The sequence below is a fragment of the Passer montanus genome, unplaced genomic scaffold, assembly GCF_014805655.1.
Source record: "Passer montanus isolate IOZ18808 unplaced genomic scaffold, ASM1480565v1 scaffold50, whole genome shotgun sequence".
Classification (NCBI taxonomy): Eukaryota; Metazoa; Chordata; class Aves; order Passeriformes; family Passeridae; genus Passer; species Passer montanus.
In genome coordinates, this window is record NW_024369930.1 from 2,103,890 (window position 1) to 2,127,827 (window position 23,938).

Sequence of the window (23,938 nt, forward strand, 5' to 3'; positions counted from 1 at the left end):
GTGCATTACATTGACTTTAACAAAAGGGATTGTTTATTAGTGTATTGCTATGTCACAAACTTTTATGTCTAGTAAGTACCTTATTCCTACATTTATAACATGTTAAACTTTCTTCTCTTTGGAAGTTAGCACTGTCAGTCCAAAATAAAATGTGTAGAAAAACTCTACACTTTAATTCAGATCTTAAATTGGATTTTTTGAGTAATAGTAAGACTTTACATGGTAAAGATGGGAGAAAAGTGTCTGCCTTCTGATAGTATGGAAGTAAAGAAAATAGTTATTTGCAATTTTAGTGAAGTTTGTAGAAAGATACAGAATAATGAGTTTACAGCTCTATGTCAACTTCTGAATGCCAAGAAGAATTCCACTGAAGATCCACTTACCTATATAATATTATGCACATAGCTACGAATTTTGACTGTAAGGGACCTTTACCTGGAGTCTCATTCCTGCCAAGCCAAAAGGGCATGTTAATAACCAAGAAGTATTAAATCCTAAAAAGTCCATAAGGCCTTCAGGATGATACAGGTAATTTCATGATACAGAACAATCATCCTGTAGTAGTGCTTGTACTAGAGTGGCTCCTTAGTCTTTGGAAGAGTAAAGGATTTTCTGTTGGCTTTATTTTTCTTTCCTTTTCATAAATTTATTGCTAAGAGGCTAGTAAGGACAGAGTAAAGACACAGTGATACACATCTACTAAAAGAAACTCAAATTAAAGACACAGGGAAAATATTTGCAAGCTTTTTGCATGCTCATGTGTTCCCTTTCCATTTCAAAACAGCTCACATCAGAAGGAAGCATGTCTGGAACAGCCTTTAAAGATATGAGACAAGCAGCATTAGTTTTGGTACTGCCCAGAAGCTCTGTCCTATGAGGGTTCAACTTTCAGTGGCAATTCCTTTTTCTGAGCATTTCTCATCAGAGCCAGAAGACTGCTAACAACTGTTGTATTGCACAGCAGCATCCAAGTGGCTTTAACCCAGGCCTGTGAACTTGTATACTGCTCATGTGCAGTCAGACTGCATTGCAAAATGCACAATAAATATGGGACAGGCCTGTGTTGGAAGGCCTGTGTTGGAAGGTTCGGCTGCACTTTATGGCAGGCACAAAGGTAAAAAAGAGCAGGAAGGCGAGAAAAAGAGCATTAGCATGATCTGTTTACAGGAAAGGAAAGGTAAAAACAGAGGAAAGCTGTGTGGTGAAAAACAAACTACCATGTTCATAATTTATATTCATATATATGTTCAATAACAGAATCTATTTTCATGGGAAAGATGAGTGTCATTTACCTGCCCATGTGCAATGACAGGGCCATTTGCAGATGCTGACCAGTCACCCCAATGAACAGAAGGTCTCATTATTTCCTAATTACTAGATAATGTGCTGAACAGCACCCCATGAAATTAACCTTTAAGATGACAGTAAAAGGAAATGAGTCATTCCAGGCAATGCTCATCATGGTGTGAGCTCTACACTTGCTAAATGAGTTCTGTCATAGTGTGGGTGAAGTGGAATCAATCCATATAATTCATACATTTTCTGCTCATACAGACAGCTTTGGAACTGCTAAGTAGAAATAAGCATTGACTTATGTCTAACTAAAGCAAAGTTATGTATTACATTAACTGATTATACTTTTCAGATGGGTCTGAAGTAACTGAATAGAAAGAACTAAGAGTTCCTGAGTGTGTGAAAGAGATGATAAAATGAATCAAAATTCTAGGAAAGTACTTTCATGACTGGTGCTAATGGAGAGGTAGAAAGTTTTAATCTTAGACAGTACTAAAGAAAGGAAAGATAAATCTTTCATCATCTTATTCACAGAACACTGTAGTATTCTTAGAAGTATCAGCCTATCTCAGAGATAGTAATACCTCTGTAATTCACACAGTAGAAACTGACTGATTAGTTTCAAAACAGGGGCTTTCTTCTGATTCAATAGCTGTAGAGAACACGAGACAAGAAAAACACTTCCCACTGTTTTGGAAGGAGTGAAGATCCAAAGAAGGAACTGAAAATACCTTCAAGCACGACAGTGATCCTTGTTGAAAAAGATGCAGGCAGACTGGTAGATATGATAAAAACAGTTTTACAGTAGATGAGCATGAAGCACACACTGCTCTATCTGGATGAATACCCTTCAATGGTGCACATGGATGGGATGCAACGCTGTCTCAGAGGTTCTGTCTCTGAATGGAGACTAGAGAGGAGAGCACCTGACAGCTACAGCAGATAAACTCTTCTGTTGCCTACACTTTCCATAGATATGGAAAAATTTGGTGCCACCTAATGGACAACCCCCTGCTTCCAAATTCTGAATGTGTTTTACAGGAATTCTTTTGCAACGCATCTAAAAAGGGATCTACCTACATTTGTTAATGCTTCACACAAAGAATTTCTCATTCAGCATCCTTAATCACATATCTTCAGATGAAATATGAATTGTTTATATGTGAAGGCTTAATAAGACCCATGGGCAATACAAAGATTTTTGTATTTGCTGGCTTTAAATTTATGAGCTGGGGTCATCTCACAGCTTCCTCAATTGCAGCAATATAGCAACACATAAAACTAAATTAGTGCACCTAAGTGTTCTGATCTGTTTACGGGCGAAATTAAACTAGCTATTCTGTCAGTCACATAAATTATTCTACACCATCCTTAAGCAAGTTTACTGCTACAGCTGTATGGACATTGCTATCTCTTTCAGTAGAAATTATGACTACGTCAACAAAATATTTAGCCCAAGGGGTTCATATCAGCACATGTACACTTGCAGAGTATATTAGCAAAAATGAGTTGGACTATGGACTATAACAATGACTTCCATAATGAATAATACTGCGAACAATTGTTATTCCTGAAAAAGCTTTTAGGGATAACCTGATTGCATGTCATGTTCTTCAGGAAGCAAAACAGGTAAGAAAACATAAGAGTATATCTCTTGAATCAGATGAGCCACCAGATACCATGAATTAAACATATCTATCTGTGATGTCTGTATAGATATATTATGTTGATGTATGCTTCAAGATGCAATATCTCCTCTTCTTTGTTTGAGCCTGCCCTCCCAGTAGCATCATCCCTAGCTGGAATGTGACCATTAGTATTAGAACTGCAATTTGAACATCATGCTTTGTTCTCAGCTGCCACTGAATTCAGTGGTACAAGTCATGGTCAGTTTGATGAATTCCAATACAACTACATGCTTTGAAGAGATGCATCTCTGAATGAAACCAATTTTCCATCTGCAGTTTACATTTACAGAATTTCAGGTTGCATTATGAGTTTCGTTATTTTCATTTTCCTTGAAGAGAGAGACAGTAGAATTAGGAGTGTTCCTGAAGGCCTCCAAGCAAGGAAAAAGAAGAAAAAAGATTGGAAATTGTATTTCTATTGCTTCCATTGACTGGAATGAACAGGGAAAAGGGGATTGGACTCTTAATTTTCTTTGAAATTTATTGTATATATATCAAGGTCTGTTCGGATGGGGCTTTGAGCAACCTGACCTAGTGGAAGGTGTTTCTGACCATGGCAGGGGGTTGGGAACTATGTTATCTAATGGTCTCTTTTAACCCAAAGCATTATATGATATTATCATTCAATAATTCAATACAGTATTTATTTTCATCTATTAAAAAATCAAATTAGATTAATCTGTTTTGTTACTTTGAGAGAAAGTAATTATTAGCTGTGGTGAAGATAAAGAAATGCCTTTGAAATGGGATGAGTTCATAGGCAATTTAGCAATTCTTTGGATGATTTTCACCAAAGAATTGCTCAAAGACTTTCATCTCTAAAGAATACAATATCATTTGTGACTCACTTATTTATCATATTCAGTATGTTTGCTGTTTCAGTTGGCAATTTTTAATTTTTGCATTTATTTTTCTTTATTTTTAGCTATTGTTGCCTAACTAATTCCCAATATTTCACATATGCAGTGAAAGTGGAGTGGAGCCTCTTTTGAGTGGAGGCTCCTTTTACTTAAATTTTCTGTAAACTAAAGAAAATAATTTTTATTCTGTTAATTGCAGCAGCTATTTTTTCTCCTTTTGCCTGGGAAAGAATATTTAATGGTTTGATGTGAAAAAAAACAGTGATGGTTGTTTTACTCTTGTACACTGTGTGACACTAATAATTTTAATATTTGACACCTGGGAAGAAGACTCAGACATGTTTTATAGCTTTAGTGAAAAGAAAGAAGTCTTAAAAGATTAAGCAGTGAAGTGATCAAACTCTTTTGTCCTTGTTTATCCATAATATACATTTGAGCTTGAGTATACAGATGAAATGTCAGTTTAACATTTACATTTGGAAGTTTAAAAAATAATGCTCGATATCTCACTTGGGCGTATATTTGAAGGAGAATAAACTGCTGCAATACTCAGTCAAGTTAAAGTGAGGATGCTGTGCTGGGAATTTGGTAACAGTTCAGTGTTTAAATGTGGTTTTGATATGTAATTAAAACACGTAAGTTTGAAGAATTAGGGGCAGAGTTTGTCTTAGGGCTGGAGTGTAGCTGCTAAGTGGAGACTATGAAAGCATCAAAGCAGACAGGCTTATTGCAGTTGTTGTGACAGGACAAGGGGTTTGGGCAGCAGTTTCTGGTTGCTGTGCAGCAGTAGGAGCAGTGGGTCGAGTACCTGCACCACACTGTTGTCACAGAGCACTCAGGCTGGGGGCACATCTTTCCAGTACCTTTCCTACCTGCACCTGCCACAGTTCCATCAAGCCCAGCTCTCATCTTTTTGACCCATATCAAAACCACAAACCATATCTCGTAGGCAGTCTTATTACTTATGAGTTTTGATGCTGTTGCTTCAGCAGAAAAGCTCCTATGTGCCTTCAGGAGGTTTGAAAGCCCTGAACTACCAGCCCTGTCCTGCTTTGGGTGGTCATCAACTGCAAGCAGGGCTTTGCAGGGTATTCCTGTGTTTGCGGTCATGCTTGGGGTAACAGCGACTTCTCCCACGAGGAAACTGCTTTTCCTCGAGTGGCACAAATTTAATTTCTACAATTGTAGCTATCAGTCAAGGAATGTGGTATCATAAGTTTGTTTTGCTTGTCTTCTGGGTGCTTACACGGTGAATTCAGTATATTAATTGTTATCATAAGAAACATAAATACACAGGGACTGGCTGGTGAGAGATCATTTGTTTTAGTGTTGATAATGAGAAGAAATAGCAGCTGCTGCTAATCAGTATGCATGTGAGTATTCAAAGAAGTTGATTAGGTATATAGCTGCCAGATAATCACCGTCACCAACCAATCTTGCATGTACAGAGTAGCTTAAGTAATTGTGCATTCAAATTTCTTTTAAAGAACCTTACAGAGAATGACAAAACTATGGGCGTAATCCTGCATCATTTATTTGCAATGCTATTTCGTCATGCATGAATTCTACATTTATTACAATGAACCTATTTGTTAGAATAATGCTACTTCTTTGATCAAGTACTGCAGATCAAATTTGTAGATCATAAAAACTACTCACAAACCACATTTAATCAAATCAGATTTTTTTTTTGATTCTTAGTTCCTAACTCAGATTGTGCAAGACATGGCTTGAGCTTCCAGGAAAGGCTACTTTGGGATCTCCAATTTTGGCTGAGCAGCCTTAGCATCATGAGGGAAATTTTAAAGAGATATTAATAAAAAAAATTCAGCTTAGAGTAACAAGTATGTTGAAGATGTGTAAACACCAAGAGAATTACATTCTAAGGTATTGAGAAGAATATTAATTATTTTAAATTATTTAATTTGAAATGAAATTTAAATATTTTATATTATTATTTTTAAGATAATTTTAGTTGTGTATCATGGACCATTCTCACTGAAATGTATGACAGTCATTACAGGGGCTTACCTTCCTTTCTCTAATTTGTGTTGCAGTTTTATAAGTGTGGTTTTACCCTAGCAGGCAGCTACACCCTGTGCAGCCTTTCTCTCACTCCCCTGCACTGAGGTGGGAAGAAATTGCTCTATCCCATCAAAACCTGTACAGTCAGTTGAGCTGCACTCTTAAATATGACCATGCACAAGTTTTCATACCTAGATTGATTAGATCTCTCTAATTCTACTCATAAAAACTACTCACAAACCACATTTAATCAAATCAGATTTTTTTTTGATTCTTAGTTCCTAACTCAGATTGTCCAAGACATGGCTTGAGCTTCCAGGAAAGGCTACTTTGGGATCTCCAATTTTGGCTGAGCAGCCTTAGCATCATGAGGGAAATTTTTTGCTCTGAACACAGCACCAAAATTAGACTATCATTAATGTTGCTAATCAGATGTTCCTAAAAATGAGCTTTGTGCCTACATTTATCACTAAACTCTGAAGAACAATTAATTATTGAGAATTGAAATCCTGCAGTTTTTCAACTTCTTGTTAAAATGACATTTCTAACAGGTAATTACTGGTGTGTCTCATTTTTCTAGCATATATGGAACCTCTACGTCTTAGGGTTGAATAAGCCTAACATTTATCACTAAATTATTTTATGAATGAATTATAGGGATACAAAAGTTGGAGAGTTAATACCCAGCCCTTAATACTTTACATGTACTACCTCCTACAACCCTATTGTTAGTAAGATTTCTGATGCACTTAGTTTTACTAATAGCACTTGTCACTTGGATATCTCAAAGTTAATGTACAATAACATTATCTTTTCACTGTGCCTTTTAACACATAAAGAAACTGAGGCACAAAGAGACTAATTGGTGTGTTTGTGCTGCTCACCTGGCTGGCTGTAGCAGAAGCAGAACTAACAGCTCTGTCAGTCTCTGATGGTGCCCCATTAATTCCCTTCACCTGAGGTTCACTGTCTTTCAGTTCCTTCTTCTCACTGATAAGGTACAGCTGTCAGTTTGCTAAACTGAGGAAAAAAAGTCCATTTCATTTTCTAGGACAGATTTATCACTTTAAATGACAAAGGAGGGAATCAATACACATATTTTTAGGTGTCTGAAAAGTAAATATCTTACCTCACCTTGTATTATGGGCTCTTTTTCTAACCATAAGTGGAAGAAGGATATCCGAGGGATGTGATTCATCTCATTCCAAAAAAGTGTCAGCTGAGATGAGCCATCCTAAGAGGAACCTGCTTCTCTTCATTCATTAACTACTCAAAATTCCTAGACAGCTACTGAGGCAAGACACATACCTTTTTACAGACAAAAATTGGTACATTGACTCTAAGCCCAAAAGAAGGTAAAACCAAAGCAGCTGTATGCATGTGTGCATGACAGTTGTTCCCTGCAGACACACATAATGCTTTCCATGCTTTTTTATTTATTGTTCTAAATCTCTTCGAAATTAGATGAAGAATAAAAAAAAAAGATAATTTTATGCATTTTCACTTGTGGTTTACTTGTGGTTTCACTTGTGGTCCATTGAAACCAGCCAATTATCACACAAATTTTTTCTGCATACTTTCTAGAGATATGGACATGTATATGTCATGAATTTGTACATTTAGCTACTAGAAGAGAAACATAAAACATGATCATTTAAATGAAGACATTCCAATGATGGAAAAATTTAGCTTAACTTGATTTAGAACACAAACAAGTTGATTCAGAGATAATATCATGGATTTACTTTATCTTGTATTATGAAAAGCATAAGTTCCAAAAACTTTTCTTAAAAGGAGAATTATATGCATTATATGAAAAATAGATATGTACAGGAGATGAGAACTGCATAGCACTGGCCAGAAATTTGTATTCACTTTCCTCAGCTTTCAGGTTACATGACTCTCACAAATGAGATAACAGTGAGTAAATTCTACTTTATATTTTAATAATCACATAATGTCAGAACTGTAAAATTACTCCCAGGGTACAGAGGATGATAACTGACAGAATGACTCCTATTAAAATGCATCAAGTAAGGATCTCACTCTATGCCATGTGACAGACTGGCATTTTAAGGTCTTCAGCCATTCTCATTAAGGCTTGACTTTTTGCTTAAACAGTGGTGCCTGCTTACTGTGAGTCACAAAAATTTTCTGTTCTTGTTTCTATATGACCTTAAGTAGCATTGGCATGCAATGCATAACCATGGCCTTTGCTCATTCTTAGCAGGCTTTCAGTATTTAAATTATCCTAATAATTCCATTATTTTCTGAATTGGCCTCTGTAGTCCCTTAGTGGTGACACTGCTGGAGACCAGCCAGGAATTCACTGAGCAAGGGTGAGACCCCCTGATCTGTGTGAGGACAGCCTCTTCAAGAAGCCCCAAGAGACTCAGCATGCTTGGGGTACTCATTCAAGAGCAACTTTTCTTTGGCATCAGTTCTTTCCCTGTTGTACTTTTCAAATACAGCCATTCTGTCCCAAGCACCTGGATGTGTATATGCAATTGGTATGTCCAGAGAGCAAGGGATGCCAAGTGCTGAGCCCATTTCTCACTCTCTGGGATTGTAAATTGACAACCATATGATAGTCTCAGAGATGTGCCTTTTGCACACTTTCAGAATCTGATAGTTATCTTTTGTTTCTCTACCTCATGCCCCTGAGAGACACTGGAAAATGTTGCTGGGTTACTTTTTGTCCTTGTCTTCTTATCTCAGGGTCTTTGCCCTGTTCTTTATCTTCCTGCCAGTCTTTTTAAAGTTTCAGGCTGCACTTTGATTTAGTCAATGCTTTGATGAAGTATGGTTCCACCTTGTCTTTTTTAAGCTACTTTTCCCCACCTGAGCGAAGTGTCCTATGAAACTGCATTTTAATGAGTTAGGATCTTAATGACATGGTAACCTATGTGCCATGAATCACTCTTTTCTTCCAGCAAAATTCTTCTGGGAGTTCTACACACATAAATTCCCACTCATATTTAATTCATAGAATCATAGAATATAGTCATAGAATATCCTGAGCTGGAAGGGGCCCAGAAGGATCCTCGAGTCTGATGCCTGCCCCTGCACAGGGCAGTCCAAAGCATCACACGATGCACTTGAGAGCCTTGTGCAAGTGCTCCTGGAAATCTTGGTGCTGTGATCACTTCCAGGAGAAGCCTGTTCTTTTTCCTAATATCCAGCTTAACTCCCCTGCCAGAGCTTCATGCCATTCACTTTTGTCCTGTCACTGGTCACCAGAGAGATCAGTACCTGCCCCTCCATTTCCCCTTGTGAGGAAGCTGTAGACCACAACTGGAGCTCCCCTCAGTCACCTCTCCTATAGTCAGGACAAACCAAGTCACCTCAGACTCCCCAAAACCATTGCAAAGTCTTTGAGAGAAGTCTCATGATGGCAATAGAACTGTGTTTTTATATAGATTCTGTTTGACATGTTTGCTGTCATAATTTAAATTCTTAGGCAGAATAGAAACTAACTAAAAAATAGACAGGGATTCTTTAGACATGCACTGTAACTTCCACAAGAACTGTTTGTTTGCATCTCATGGCATGTGATTCTTGCCCCTGCAAAGGAAAATTTCACACCCAAATATCACTCCATTCACAGATGTAACTGAAAGAAGTAAGACTAACAGAACTGCATTTGTGTAAAGAAGAATAAATTATTCCTCAAAAAAGGGAAATTGAAATAAACCTCTCTGAATTTAGAATCCATAAATATAAATATATAATGCAGGCAGGGATATACTAATCTAAATTCATATCTGGCATTAAACTCCCAGGAAAATAATGGTTTTATCTATTCACCATTCATTAAAGAGATAGCAAAGAGAAATTCCTGCAGCCTCATTGTTAACTAGCTTTGGGTGACTCTTAAGGTGACTTGGAATTAACAGACATTTTCATTCTACCATATATTATTTCATAATTTTAAAAAATCTGAATTAAAAGTAAACTGCTTTTAAAAGTAGAGGAGTTGGGGTTTTTTGAGCACAGCCTAATAATGAAATGTTTAAGACTTTCAAGTCAATTAGAGCATTTTACAGAAATGTCATTTTTCTGGCAAAATCATTACAACCTCTTATATGATGTTACTGAAAACAAAGTAAATACCCTCTGCTCTATAGCTTCAGTGAATACTGTGAAGGCAGGGGGAGTGGGTGGAAGACAGAGACAATCATTCACCTGATGTTCATGTGGCAAGAGAGAGAGCTCATTCCTTGAGTCCCTCTTTGAAAATGGAGTTTTCCTGGCTAGCTCTTTGATCTTTGACACCACCCAGCTCCCACACCAGTGAGATGTCTGTAGCTTAGGATAGAATGTAATTGGTTGAGTTTCCTGTCAGTCAACCCAGGGGCTGTTTGGGTTTCTTATCTCTAGCTGAGTTAATTGCCCAGTAGGAGCCAGTATGTGCTGTGTTATACTGTGACAAACCATGCTGCAAAGAACCACTTGTTTTTCTAAAACACTGAATAATGACAATGCACCACAACATTTTGTTCAGCATGGTATAATTGATCATTTGCCTGCAACTCTAATGTAAACTGATCTTTGAGGCTATAGTGGTGAAAGCCAGATAAACGTGTCATTTACATCATACTTACTTTCATAAACAGTAACTCTAAGCTTCATTTAACTTGCCAGAACTTCAATTAGGTCACACAAGTACAAGCAGATCATCACTTGTTGCTCTAGCATAGTTCAGACTGAAGGGTGATCTATGGAATCGTGTGCCAGCATGTATCAAAATCTGAAGGCAGTGATGGGGTGTATAGCTGTCAAAAAATGCCAAGTACCCCCAAATACAAAGTTCATTTGCTCTGACCATATTTTTATAAATGTCATGTTATAGTAGTATAGCAGCTATAAGGCATAAGAGGGTCCATTGTATAATTTCTACTAGATGAACAACATATCCATTTTTAAGAATCATGAGTGTTGCCTATGTAATAATTATTGTAATATGTGGAAAATATTCAGCCTGAGTGTGGATGACAAATAGAAGAAGAAGTTAAGGTGCCGACAGAAAATAATGAGTTTTGGTGTGATTCATTCAGTTTGGGGAAATACATTAGCACATTGACTTTCATCAACCTATTTTGAACCATCAAAAAGGTTTAGAAATAAAAGAAAAATAACAGGAGAGAATAGACCATAAAGTGATTTAGTGTTGAACATCAGACTACAAGTTTATATTGTTTTGCCTATATAATAATTATTGTAATATGTGGAAAATATTCAGCCTGAGTGTGGATGACAAATAGAAGAAGAAGTTAAGGTGCCGACAGAAAATAATGAGTTTTGGTGTGATTCATTCAGTTTGGGGAAATACATTAGCACATTGACTTTCATCAACCTATTTTGAACCATCAAAAAGGTTTAGAAATAAAAGAAAAATAACAGGAGAGAATAGACCATAAAGTGATTTAGTGTTGAACATCAGACTACAAGTTTATATTGTTTCTCCTTATTCTGAATGCACATTTAACTTTTATAGCACTTTCTGGGATTTCAAAGTAATGTTTCTGAATTTTAATTCTTACATGATATAGAAAGACACTAATATTCACATTTTACTGCTTGAAGTTTCTGGTCTATAGAGTCCAATTTCATTTTCCTCCATGAGCATTGGATCAGTGAAAAATGAGATTCAAACTAACATGTTTATTATGTATAAGAATAAACAATACAAACTATGAAGAAGCAGAGAATGAAACCCAGAAATCTGTGGGTATAACTATGGTGCAACTGAAATCAGAGGCTGTATTCTAAGATTGTAATATTTAGATATTTTTAAATTCCAGTAAGACAGCAGTTCTGAGACTTTAAAATGAATGCAAAACTAATAGGTTTAATACACAAATAGAGCTGGAAATAATTACGAACACTTAGTGCCACAGAAAACAGTTTTTCCAATTCTTGAGTGCCTTGGGTATACGGAATAAGGGAAGCTGCAGTATAATACTGCATTAAAAGTGACTGAGATTAGCTTTATAATAGTGTACATTATGTCACAAAGGGGAACAAAATTCAAGAGATGTTCAGTGTTCAATTTAATATTTCTGTATTTGAATCAACTATGTCAACACTTGTGTTTAGAGTAATCAAATCCTTGGATGATTTTCAGGTTCCTTTAAATTTCAACTTTAATCATGCAGCTAGCTCATGTCTGAAAGATGAGTCCGAAGAGGAGAGAAAATATTAGAAATTATGTAAAATGGTTGAAAACTGACATAAATATTGTGCCTTCCAGCTGACAGAAACTCTAATACAAAGACCTGTTCTATCTGCATATTTTATAAGTTTTTTGTGCTGTTTTATCAACAGTAGTGTTATATCTACAACCACATTCAGTCAAACTGTACAGATTTATCACCCGCATGATGGAATGAAAGATAAATTTATTGAGAGTGTGGGAGCTGATATTGCTAAAATTAAGTTGTTGCTCACCCAGCAAATTAATAATGAAAGAAAGAAAGAATGCTAGAAGAAATAATATATTTGATTGTCAGGGCAATTACTAGTACTTCGTCAGTCAGCAGAGTTTCCATGGAGCAATACAAGTTTTCTCATCTTCCTCTTTTGATTTCCTACCTACTACACAGATGACCTGAAGCATACAAACTTTTGGAAATGTGACTATCATGTTCTGGCTACCAAAGACCAGTGACAGAATGTGATTAGTTTAAGGAGAAAAAAAAAAAAAATCAAATGTCTCTTGTGACTTCTCAATACTTTTTTTCTTGTTTTGTTAGACTTACATTCCTTCTAAAAGGTTTTTTTTTGTAACATTACCTTTTTTTTTGAACAAAATATGTATGGCAGTTACATGCTGAAAAAAGAGAAATCAGCTTCTCACCTACATTTTTTGTTTTTAGAACCAAAGGCTATCAGTCTGATCAGTTCAGTCGTGTTTAAGTTGCTTGGTTTTAAGCATTCAAGGCTCCACAAGGCACACGGTTAAAAGAAAATGCCCCTGTACTGACAACCTAAATGGATCTCTGTGTTATCTGAGGCTGTTGAAATTCAATTTCCTTAGTTTGTTGCTTTGTTCATGTATGTGTGGCCCTTCTGACCAGGTGAGTAACTGCAGTGCTGTTGTGCACACTGTTGAAAGTCTCACCAGTGGAAATCAGACTTGGTTTCCAAATCCTGGCACTGCAAAGCTCTTCCTGCCAGTTTTTTAAATTAAAGTGAGGTGTTGATAGTAGCTCAAGTAGCTCATAGTATTTTGTCGAAAGAGCTTTTTTCTTTTTTTTTTTTTTGGTGATAAAAGTATGTTAGCTGCTCTCTCAAATATCTAAATCTTTCAACCTTTGTTCTTGTTCCTTGCCACTACATGGAAGTGGGGATTTTGCTTCTATTAATCATGTGGTTCATAATGTTATACATTACATCCTATGCCATGATAGCATTATGAGGGCACACATAAAAAAAAAAATATAGAAATAACTTCCGTTCCTTCCTTTCTAGAAGCCTAAAGACCAAGCTCATGATGTTATATTTGTATGACTGAAAATCAGGGGGAAATGAATTTGCTCATAATTACTGTTGCTTTATTCCAGAGGAACTGAGTTTAAAATCAGATCTGCTTTAACAAGCAAAAGCAAGATCATGTTTTTGAATCATGGCTGGTAAATGAAAGGGGCTAAATTTTAGGAAAAGTCAAATCTATTTTGACATTAGGCAGCTGGCTTTACTGCCTTCTGAGCATCGCTTTTTAGTCGTTCTGCGCAGTTTGTTTTTCTGTAAACTTCTACAAACAAAATGATAAATTCTGGCTGACAACAGTTATGAGCAATTCTGATATTTCAACTCCTAATTCATGGAATCTTGTGGAAATATTGGAATACAAATGTGTATATTTATTTCTCATATCCTTTCATTGTCAAATAATTTAGTCTGATTTATTCCATGAAAATTTTTCATTATATTTTATTTAGCAGCATGCTTTTCTATGAGTTTATGTCCACATTTCATTTCATTATTTTTCCCATTTGTTATATGCAACAGCACAGGATTTTGAGATTAAAATATGACCCAGGTGAAGACTTGGTTTTATCTGTGTAAGTCGTAGCAAACTAAGTGTTTGTGGTTTTCTTTGCTGTGCGGGTGATGTGGTTTTCAGATGTTTTGTAATGCATTGCTTTTAGTGGTCTATTAATAATTAATTATCTTGTCCCATTAAGCAATTTTTTCCGACTAGAGCCGGAGGCTTGGATTTTGACACTTGTACATTGGTGAGAAGTTAATCTGTTTGGAATTCTTATGACTAATTAATTCAAAGCTTGAACCCAGTTCTTAGGACCACGGTTGTAAGTCCCAGATATAAATTTAGGGTTTGCTTTGTGTAAGCATTTCATCTTAACCAAAAGATTTCTCATCTTATGAGAATATACCTCACATTCTCTATTGAGGGATTGACTCTGCAATTACTGAGCAAAAATACTCTGCAAATACTCTGCAAAAACTTCCTTCTACAGATACATTCAACCATACTGAGTCTCCTGACTCAGTCCTGGGACACTTGGAAGACACAGCAGATCAGATCAGTATTCAGTATTTTTCATCCTGATTAATATAGTTCTCTTTATATCTTCCACAATTAAGTACATTCATCTGTTTTGTCAATTTTTTATGAAAAAAGGGACAGAAGAAAAATTTAAACCTGAATACTACCAGGCTGATGTTTGAAATGTGGAGGCACATGTTTTTCATTAAAATCAGTTAGTCTAACAGCCTTCACTTTTTTGTATTTTTGTAAGTGACAAAATAAAGAAAATATATTTGAATTATATAATCACATTCACAAATTATTCCATTTTGAGGCTCAGCTTCTTAACAGCAATTTGACACTGTAGAAAACAGTTATCTTCCAAGACCATGGCTAGCCAGGAGATGTCTGGTATACAGAGTGTTTTGGTTTCTTGCCATTCTGGTAGGTGTGCATGGTTTTGATATTGGAAAAAATTTTCAATATCATGCAACCCAGACTATGGAGAGTGCATGTATACTTTGAAACAGAGAGAATTAATCTCCTGTCTGGTTTCAGCAGGTAAGTTATAGCTAGGGGGACAATAACATTCAACAATCTAATCTGTGTGAAGTGAAAGGGCTTTGCTAATGTCTTGTGCCATTTGAACAACATTCACTGAATGTCACATCAAATTGCCTTGTCAAAGCAAGGCAAGAAAAATCTAACTGATGCCTCTGTCAAAATCTGAGCCCTTGACCTCTTGCTGTTTTGCCTTCTTAGGAATGCAGGTGCTGGAATGGAATGGCATCCCCTTGACCGGGAAAACTTATGAAGAGGTCCAGAGCATCATTATTCAGCAGAGTGGGGAAGCAGAAATATGTGTAAGACTGTGAGTTTTTCCCCATCTTTCTGTTTCCATTTCTTTTTGGCTTTTCATGGCTTTTGGTTTTTTTTTTTAATTTTGTTTATTTTAATTTACAATTGTTAAGGTGGAAACTTTGTTAGCACAAAACACTAATGTAATAATGAGCAAGAGTTCACTATGACTGTGGGAGATCTTTTTGTTTTGTTTTTCTCTTAAAGTCAGAAGGAGAGATAAACTGAATCAGATGCTAGTAATTGTGCTTTTATAAACAATGCTAACTCCATGCTCAGGCCTCAATCTCCTCTCATGACAAACATAAAGTTCACTGAATTTACTGGTGTTAGAAAAAGAAGGTAATTTAGTAATAACTGGACTTCTAGTGAAATCTTTATCCTTTAGATGAAAGTCATTTAAGCATCATGAGAAATGCATACACTTGCATTAAATCCATTAAAGATTTCACCTTAAAAGAAGCTTTTCTTCTCAGCTCTTTAACAGCATTGCAAATATATATCAGCTAAGGAGGGACCATGCTTGGGAGCTGCTTTCTGTCATGAACCACTATTCATTTACCTACTTAATACAATAATGAGGGTATGAGGAAAGAGTTTCTTTTGTCTCAGGCTTCTAATTGTTTTCTTTAGGGACCTGAACATGCTCTCGGACTCTGAGAATCCCCAGCACCTGGAGCTGCATGAGCCAGTAAGGGCAGGTGAGAGACAAGAATTTGCTTTGATATTGTAGGGCTGGATTACAACTGAAAATTGGATGTGATATAAGATAGTATATTAGTATTGTAAACTCTGGTGTTACATCCCAAATATTTCCATGGGTAGAAATGGGACCGTGTCTTCTATAAAAAGGTAAGACGAGGGCACTGAGTGCACCCTCAGTGAGTTTGCAGACAGCACCAATTTGGGCAGGAGTGTTGATCTGCTGGAGGGTAGGAAGGGCCTGCAGAGGAATCTGGGCAGGCTGGATTGATGGGCCAAGGCAAATTGCATGAGATTCATCATGCATGTCAGGCCCTGAACCTGGGCCACAACAATCCCAGGCAGTCCTGCAGGCTGGGGGCAGAGTGGCTGGAAAGCTGCCCAGAGAAAAAGTACCTGTGGGTGCTGGATGCTGTGAGGTTTACATGTGATATGTTGTTGTTCTTTTTTCTTCTGTTGCCCCTAAAATTTACTTTGCTCAGCCCCTGGGTTTGCACCTGTGTCAGTTCCTGGCCAGTGAGTTGCTGGTGTCCCCAGGGCCTCATCTGCCATCCTGTGTCCAAACCTTGCAGCACTCTGCTGCCACCCCAGGCCTCTGCTCCTCTAAACTGCATTTTTATTTTGGAGACATAAATACTCTAGTCTGCACAGTGCAATTACAGCTGTGTTTTTCTATATCAAAATAATGAAGAATGGGCACTATACAAGGTGAAGTGTAACTCAGACAAATTTGGGTTGTAGCCATCTGGTCATTAGACAGTTGCAGCCAGAGAGGCTAAAACAAAGCTCCCAGCAAACTGCAGCAAGTCCAGAAGACACACAGGTCCTAAGGCCTATGTTCATAAAATCATAGAATTGTCAATGTTGGAAAAGACCTCGGTGAAAATACCTGTTAGCTTAATACAAGGTTTGTGTCCTGCTATAAGTGACAAAAAACCAGTATTTACTGGACTCAGGGATGCAATAGAAAGTATTCAGTATTGTTAGATGAGTTCTATGATGGCAGTGCTTTTGGGGGGATTTCCTGCTGTTTAATCAATACCACAACTGCAGGCTTCAGTCATTGTATCAGTCATATCTAAGCTAACTTTGAATCAACATCCACAATCTTGCTAGTAATGCAGCTCCTCAGCAAGCTCAGTGCAGATGAGGATTGCTTCACTCACCATTCTGTGGGTTTACTCTGGGTTCTGTGGTTTTGTGGCTACTTTTTTAATCAACCAGTACCTAAATTACCTGGATTGAATCCTCCATTTTCTAACCATGTGAAATTTCCTAGCTATTAATATACTTACCATCAAGCTACCTTTAGTTGAAAACTGATGTTATTGATAATAATTGAAAGCAAAGACTAAGTATGACAGAACTTTGAAGCAGAGCTACACACATTTTTTTTAGTTTGTGAGCAGATCAAAACCACCAAAAGCACTGAAATACACTGAAATCAGTTTTGGAAAGGACAAAAACTAGGAAAACACCAGCTTTTTTATTAATGAAGAAAATTCTAAATGAGAAGGAACAGAAATAAAATAAAATTGTTCCATTCTTGCAGTCATGTTTCCTCGTAGTCTGGTTATCTTGCAGTGGTTTCTAAGTTGGAGCAACTTTGTAGAGTTATTGCCATTACCTCTGAGGTTTGGCAGACTGTGCTTTAGAAAGGAGCATCCCCATTTTCTCTGAAAGAAAAATGAATTAGCCAAGCAGGCAGGATAAAGCTGAAGTCTTGTTTTAAACCTCTCCTACTTCTGAGAACCTGGGAACCAAGCTGTGCCTAGTATCCTTTTAACTCTATTCTGTCTAGCATATATGAAACTTTCTTGACTTCATTTCTGTGTTTAATAGAAATTGCTGCCTCCAAAGGGTAAATTCCTCCCACTTATTCCTGGTCAGCAGGGAGGGCAATCAGACTCCTACTACAGATGCCTCACAAAGGTGTGAGTAATGTAGGAAAGATGAATCAGGGCTTTCAGCCTTCATTTGTTTACATTTTTCCTTCTTTGATTAATTTCTGGTAGTAAAGTTTTGAGGCTTTTTTTTCTGTTTACTTTTGTGTAAATTATCTCAGGAGCAGTTCTGTTCAATGTTCATTTGATCTAAAAAAAAATAAAATAAAATGAGATTTAAACCTTTTCCAAGAAAGCTCAGACACTTAGTGAGAATAGACCAGTTTCAAACAAGGAATGATAGCACAGGCCAGTTTTTAAAACTGTAATTTGCTCCAGTTTGGTTCAACATGATCAGCAAAGCCTGTTTTTCTTCACCTAGAAGTACCTCAGAAAGCTTTTTTTAGGTAAAGAGCATTAGTAAGTAGCACTAGCACACAGAGATTTAAATTGGGATGTTGATGCTGTGGGAGAGATGTTTATTTTATATAGAATGCCTTTTGCATCTTCAAAGTATACAGGCAGATGACATGAAAGCTTGTAAGGGTTGTTGTTCTGTCCCTGTACCATGACAAGATGGATCTGGATGTGCTGGCAGTTATCAATACAAAGCTCTCTTACTTTAATCCAGTAGATAAAGCGAAGTCCCCAGGGGTTGATCCCAAGCAGCTGGCTGCAGAGCTCCAAAAGGTTTCTCTACAGCAGTCGCCTCTGGTTGCTACTTCAGGAGTGGAAAAGGGATCTCATGTCCACTCTGGAACCACTTCTGCCACCTCCAGTGCTGTTCCTAGCCCTGGTCAGCCTGGTTCTCCCTCAGTGAGCAAAAAGCGGCACAGCAGCAAGGTAAGAAATCTCCCAATTATGGAGTAAGAATATCTTGGTGACAGGAAGAAATTGCCTGTTTACCTCCTTTAGTGTAGCAAAAATCCCAGCATATCTTGGAAAACTCATTTCCTGGTTAGCAATGAATATGACTGTTAAGATATTGAATCTGGACATAAAGAAATATTACATTATTTATCCAAGAGATTTGTCCCTTTCTTAAAAAAAAAAAACAAAAACAAAACAAAATCAAAACAAAACCTTAATATTCTTATTAATTAAACTTATTAAACTGCCCTTTACAGCCTTTTTTGCTTTTGCTTTTTAAGCACATCCTACATGGTGGTAAGGTACTATTTCCACTAAATAAGCTGATAGTGCTGAGACCATAAGTTTTCCTCTCTATACTAAACTACTGCTCAAAGTGTTACAAGCTATGAATAATCATCAAAATAAAAACAAAACCTTAATATTCTTATTTTTAAACTGCCCTTTACAGCCTTTTTTGCTCTTGCTTTTTAAGTGCATCCTACATGGTGGTAAGGTACTATTTCCACTAAATAAGCTGATAGTGCTGAGACCATAAGTTTTCCTCTCTATACTAAACTACTGCTCAAAGTGTTACAAGCTATGAATAATCATAGCAATAGTAAGTTTCTGAATGCCAGGGAGGGATTGAAAACAAAATTTGCCATTAAAATGTGTTTTGTCATTAGCTAATTCCCATGAACTTGCCAAGCACAATTTCTCATTTTCTTTGCCACATCCTGTCCATTCCTCAGCTGAAGTTCTTGTGCATCTGCACACCTAAAAAAGGAAGAGTGGGAATTTAGTAGCATTTTTTCACAGTTAAAACTGAAAACTAGATCATAAAGTCATCTGTCACATTTTTGCATTTTGTGTCAAAAAAGTCAGGACCTGAAGTGTAACTCAGTTCTTTGAAGATTACATTTGCTTAAACAATTTGAAAGAGAGCTGATTGTTGTCCTGAATATCCAGCTTCTGACACACTTACAATCTTCACATTGCAAACAAAGTATTTTCTAAACATTTATTACTCTGCACCTTTATTTATTTTTGGGACTGTCAGGTTCCTACCGCATTATAGTTATGTTTTTAGTTTTGTGTTGTTTAAACTGTGTCTGTGATTTGGACAGGTGAGTTAGGTACTGCACAAACCAGAACCAGAAATGCTGTCTGCTCATTTCAGACAGTTCTTCTACATGCCAACATAACTTTTCTGTGAGAGGAAACACAAAAATCTTTTTCATCCAGCAATTTAGTACAAACTGGGAGTGTATTTATTGATCAGTTTGATTTGGCTAGTAATTCTGTCTTGCCACAACACCCATAGACTTTCCACAAACTAATTCAGGTGTGTGATGCCAAAGTTAAATCCATATTTAACCTAACTAAATATTAGCCAATATTTACTAGATCTAACTTAAGGGATGTGGCAGAATTGCTTAATCCTTAGGTCAATGGTTAGATTCACTACAGCATACTCTGGATATTGTATACATTTACATATGGACTTGTTTGCCATGTGCAAGGTTTTTGCCACTGAGAATATTAAGTTTGTGAAGTACAGTTCCCAAGACTGGGTGAAACCTGCATCACAGTGCAGGCACTGCATGCAGAGAGCAGGGCTCTTAGTGCACAGGCCACCATCTACACTGAAATGTAGATCTCATATTTGGTGAGATGAATCACACTCCTAAATTCACAGTGTATGGAGATCAATAAGTCCTTGCTGTTCAGTATATCTTGGAGAGGTGCCCCATTCTGCCTACTTGAGGAGACTGGGTTCCCAAGTTTGGCACTGTAGCAGGTCACCTAAAGTTAGATGCATAAATTGAACTTCCTGCTTCACAGAGGATTTAGAATTCTTTTCTGAAAATTCAGCTCTAGGCTTATAAAGATGAAACAAAAATTATTAGAACTAATGCCTTTATGTAGGAGATGCAAAAGTCAGAACTAGTCAGGTAAATATCTAAAACATTATTTGCTTATTTGTGAAAATGATGTTGAGAGGCATTTCTTTCATAACAAGCATAGCTCTTGTTGACTTGTATAGTTTCTGTTCATTGACTTCAGGTCAAGTTTATAATGGTGTTGAGCTCTGTTAGAAGAGAAAGCTCATCTTTTCTGGAACTGCTCTTTGCCTTGGGCTGACAGCATTTCTAGGCAGGCTGCAGCACAGCCAAAGTATCATGACAGACTAAATATCCAAACTGCCTAGATCTTGTTTTTGCAACTGTTTTTGTTTTTAGCAAGTACTTTTTAAAGGATTTTTTGGTTAGAATATACACTCTAGAAATGTTGTTGTGGTCTCTGCCATATTCTGCAATGCCAATTTTCTATATTTATTGTTACTACAGAAGATGGTAGTGAATAGTGCATCAAAGCCTTGCATTAACCAGTTTCACAACCTACTTGAGCAGGTGTGATGGCATTACAAACTACCAGCTCTTACACAGGGTGTGTGAGTGCATGTGGAAGTATCAACAGTACTTAGACAGGAATTGATTAGCCATCACAGGAGAGATTTAACCCTTGGAAGCCTTGACCTGACAATATCTTGTGAAGATCTGTTTCTTTTGTATGTAAATGCATGATCATTCTGTGGTGAAGATTACATCCAGGAAATAAATTACTTATCGAAACACTGAATATGAAGAATGGATTGCTTTTTGTTCTAAATCCTCAGATCCTTTAGCTCCTAAAATAGTCAACTGTGAAATTCTTTCCCTCTTTACAAATTAATCCTCACTGAGGCCATGATAAAGGAAGATACTTACTGGCATCTCTGCCTCTCAGTACGGATCCAGCTTCAAAGCTGGCCCAGCTCTGGGCTGGGGGTTAGACCAGATGGCCTTGAGAGGTCTCTTTCAGCCTAAATTATTCATGTTTCTTTAAAATATGTGGGTAATTCTTGATGATCAGTTTTAGATCTGCTGACATCAGAGAAAGCAGAATGTTTTATGTATTGGATCACAGTCTTGTAAATTATACAGTGATTCAACAATAATATAGAAAAATATAAGTGCACATTTATTTTTACAGAGTCCACTTTACTAATCAGTACTTAACCACCTTTGAAAGTCTCAATACAAATTCATCATGCCCATTCCCTTCTCTTTGACTTCTCCTACATTATCCACATTCATACATTCCATATTAGATAATATTCAGAGTGAACAAACTCATTATTTTTGCTATTCCAACTCATGAAAAATGAGAGCATTTAGACTAGCTGGCAGTGATTTTGTAGCCACAGCACAGCTAGCTCCATGTCATTTTTGGTGGTATCAGTATTGTCAGTGCTAGTACAGCTAGGTCAGAACTATTAAGTATAATAAAATCCATTTGTAGGGGTAAAGTATGAGAAATATAAGCCATTTATGCCCTACTTTGAAAGATTGCATGATGCTCAGGTAGCTCCCTGTCTTTGGCAAAATCAGTGGAATTCATTCTCTGGATAGTCTTGTCAAGGACCTAACAAGTTTTAGGAGTACTTTGCTATCAATCTTAAATTTCATTTCAGATTCATTACTGATGGCTTATTTTAGCTGTTAGATTAATAAAATTTTAAACGCTTTGTAAGGTACCAAGAGAAGCTGATTATAAAATTTTTCATGAGAATTATTTTTTTATGCAAATGCATTTACAGACAAGTTTGATTTGGTTTTGGGTTGTTTTGTTTTGGTTTTCTATTTGTTTGTTTGGTTGTTTGTTTTTCTGGTAAAACTTGTGCATAAGGCTAAAAGACAGGGAACATGTCCATATAACAGGCAAATTTCATTTATGCCCTATTTTGAAAGATTGCATGATGCTCAGGTAGCTCCCTGTCTTTGGCAAAATCAGTGGAATTCATTCTCTGGATAGTCTTGTCAAGGACCTAACAAGTTTTAGGAGTACTTTGCTATCAATCTTAAATTTCATTTCAGATTCAGGACATTTTATAGACTACTGATGGCTTATTTGAGCTGTTAGATTAATAAAATTTTAAACGCTTTGTAAGGTACCAAGAGAAGCTGATTATAAAATTTTTCATGAGAATTATTTTTTTATGCAAATGCATTTACAGACAAGTTTGATTTGGTTTTGGGTTGTTTTGTTTTGGTTTTCTATTTGTTTGTTTGGTTGTTTGTTTTTCTGGTAAAACTTGTGCATAAGGCTAAAAGACAGTGAATATGTCCATATAACAGGCAAATTTGGTCTAACTTTCTCCTGTGTTTTCATTGTGATAGTGTTTAGCTGGGATTTATCTGGTTAGTTCTCATCTGTAGGTCTGACTGATTTAGAGGATGTCTCTTTGATACAAACCTGGAAAGGGCAGTGCATCACCTTAACTTCATGCTGTGGTGCAGGGAATGTGGGCAATTCATTGGCCTCATTTAAAGCAGTTGATATCCATCATCTTAAAAGAGCCTTGAAGGGTTTTCTTGTAGAATCTGGCAGCACAAAAGAGGCAGGTGGTTTTTGATCTTCTCAGAAAGTGATAGAAATGCAAATTACATGGAATAATGTCAGGCAGCTGCTCACATCTGGAGGAATAGGAAATGACGGCTTCAAGACCAGTCTCCAGAGAACAGGAAGTTTGTCCTTGTTTGCACCATTTGTTTTCTGCTGCATCAACCAAGGAAGATATGGGGAGAATACAAAAATATTCAAATCCTGCTACTGAAACAGAGCTTTCTTGCTTGACTGATGGCTTGCAGATTAGAGGTTCGTCCAGAGTGGCTTGAGGCCACCAACTTTTAACAGAACAGCATATTTTTGTGAGTTCAGGATTCTAATCAAGTGGTGTTATTATTTTCCACAAACAGGAGGGAAAAAAAGTCAGAGAGAAACATTGTGTTCTATTGCTTTTTTTCAAAAACATAGACAAGTTTAATGATAAAGAAGAGAGGAAAGTGAGGACAGAAAATTTAAATTTCATGTCACAGAAAGTGTGGGGAGGAATTTGAAGTGTTGTAGCTGAATTGAGTATCAGAAAACACAAAATAAAGTAAAAGACATTATACATTAATCCACTTAATACACATCCCTTCATCTTAGTACCATTTGCACTCTTTCTACCCAATTTCACCTAAACTCAGTTTAAATTAGAGTAACATTTACCTCTCTCTGCCTTTCTCATATTGACAGAAATATACTGCTGTGTTTATTTGGCATGGTCCTTTCTTTCTCTTGGCAGCATTCATGTGTTTGTTAGACAGGATTAATGCTATGTGTTTTTTTTTTTTTTTCCCCATGCCTCCTTGTCTTCTCAGACTTTAAAGGTTTGGTGTTGAAGTTGTTTAATTC

General features: G+C 36.7%; 1 protein-coding gene across 6 annotated transcripts in view; it reads left to right on the plus strand.

Annotated features, from left to right (window-relative positions):
- The window catches only part of PCLO (piccolo presynaptic cytomatrix protein), a 325,587-nt gene that overhangs the window by 222,477 nt on the left and 79,172 nt on the right, over nt 1–23,938 (plus strand). For 3 of the 6 annotated variants that reach the window (XM_039723653.1, XM_039723648.1, XM_039723650.1), the window contains exons 11-13: nt 15,123–15,231; nt 15,852–15,919; nt 18,435–18,646. In XM_039723653.1, coding sequence (XP_039579587.1) covers nt 15,123–15,231; nt 15,852–15,919; nt 18,435–18,646 — 389 coding nt within the window. Of the gene's footprint in view, nt 1–15,122; nt 15,232–15,851; nt 15,920–18,434; nt 18,647–23,938 lie in introns of those variants that run through there. The other 3 variants (XM_039723649.1, XM_039723652.1, XM_039723651.1) reach the window with 3 other exon arrangements.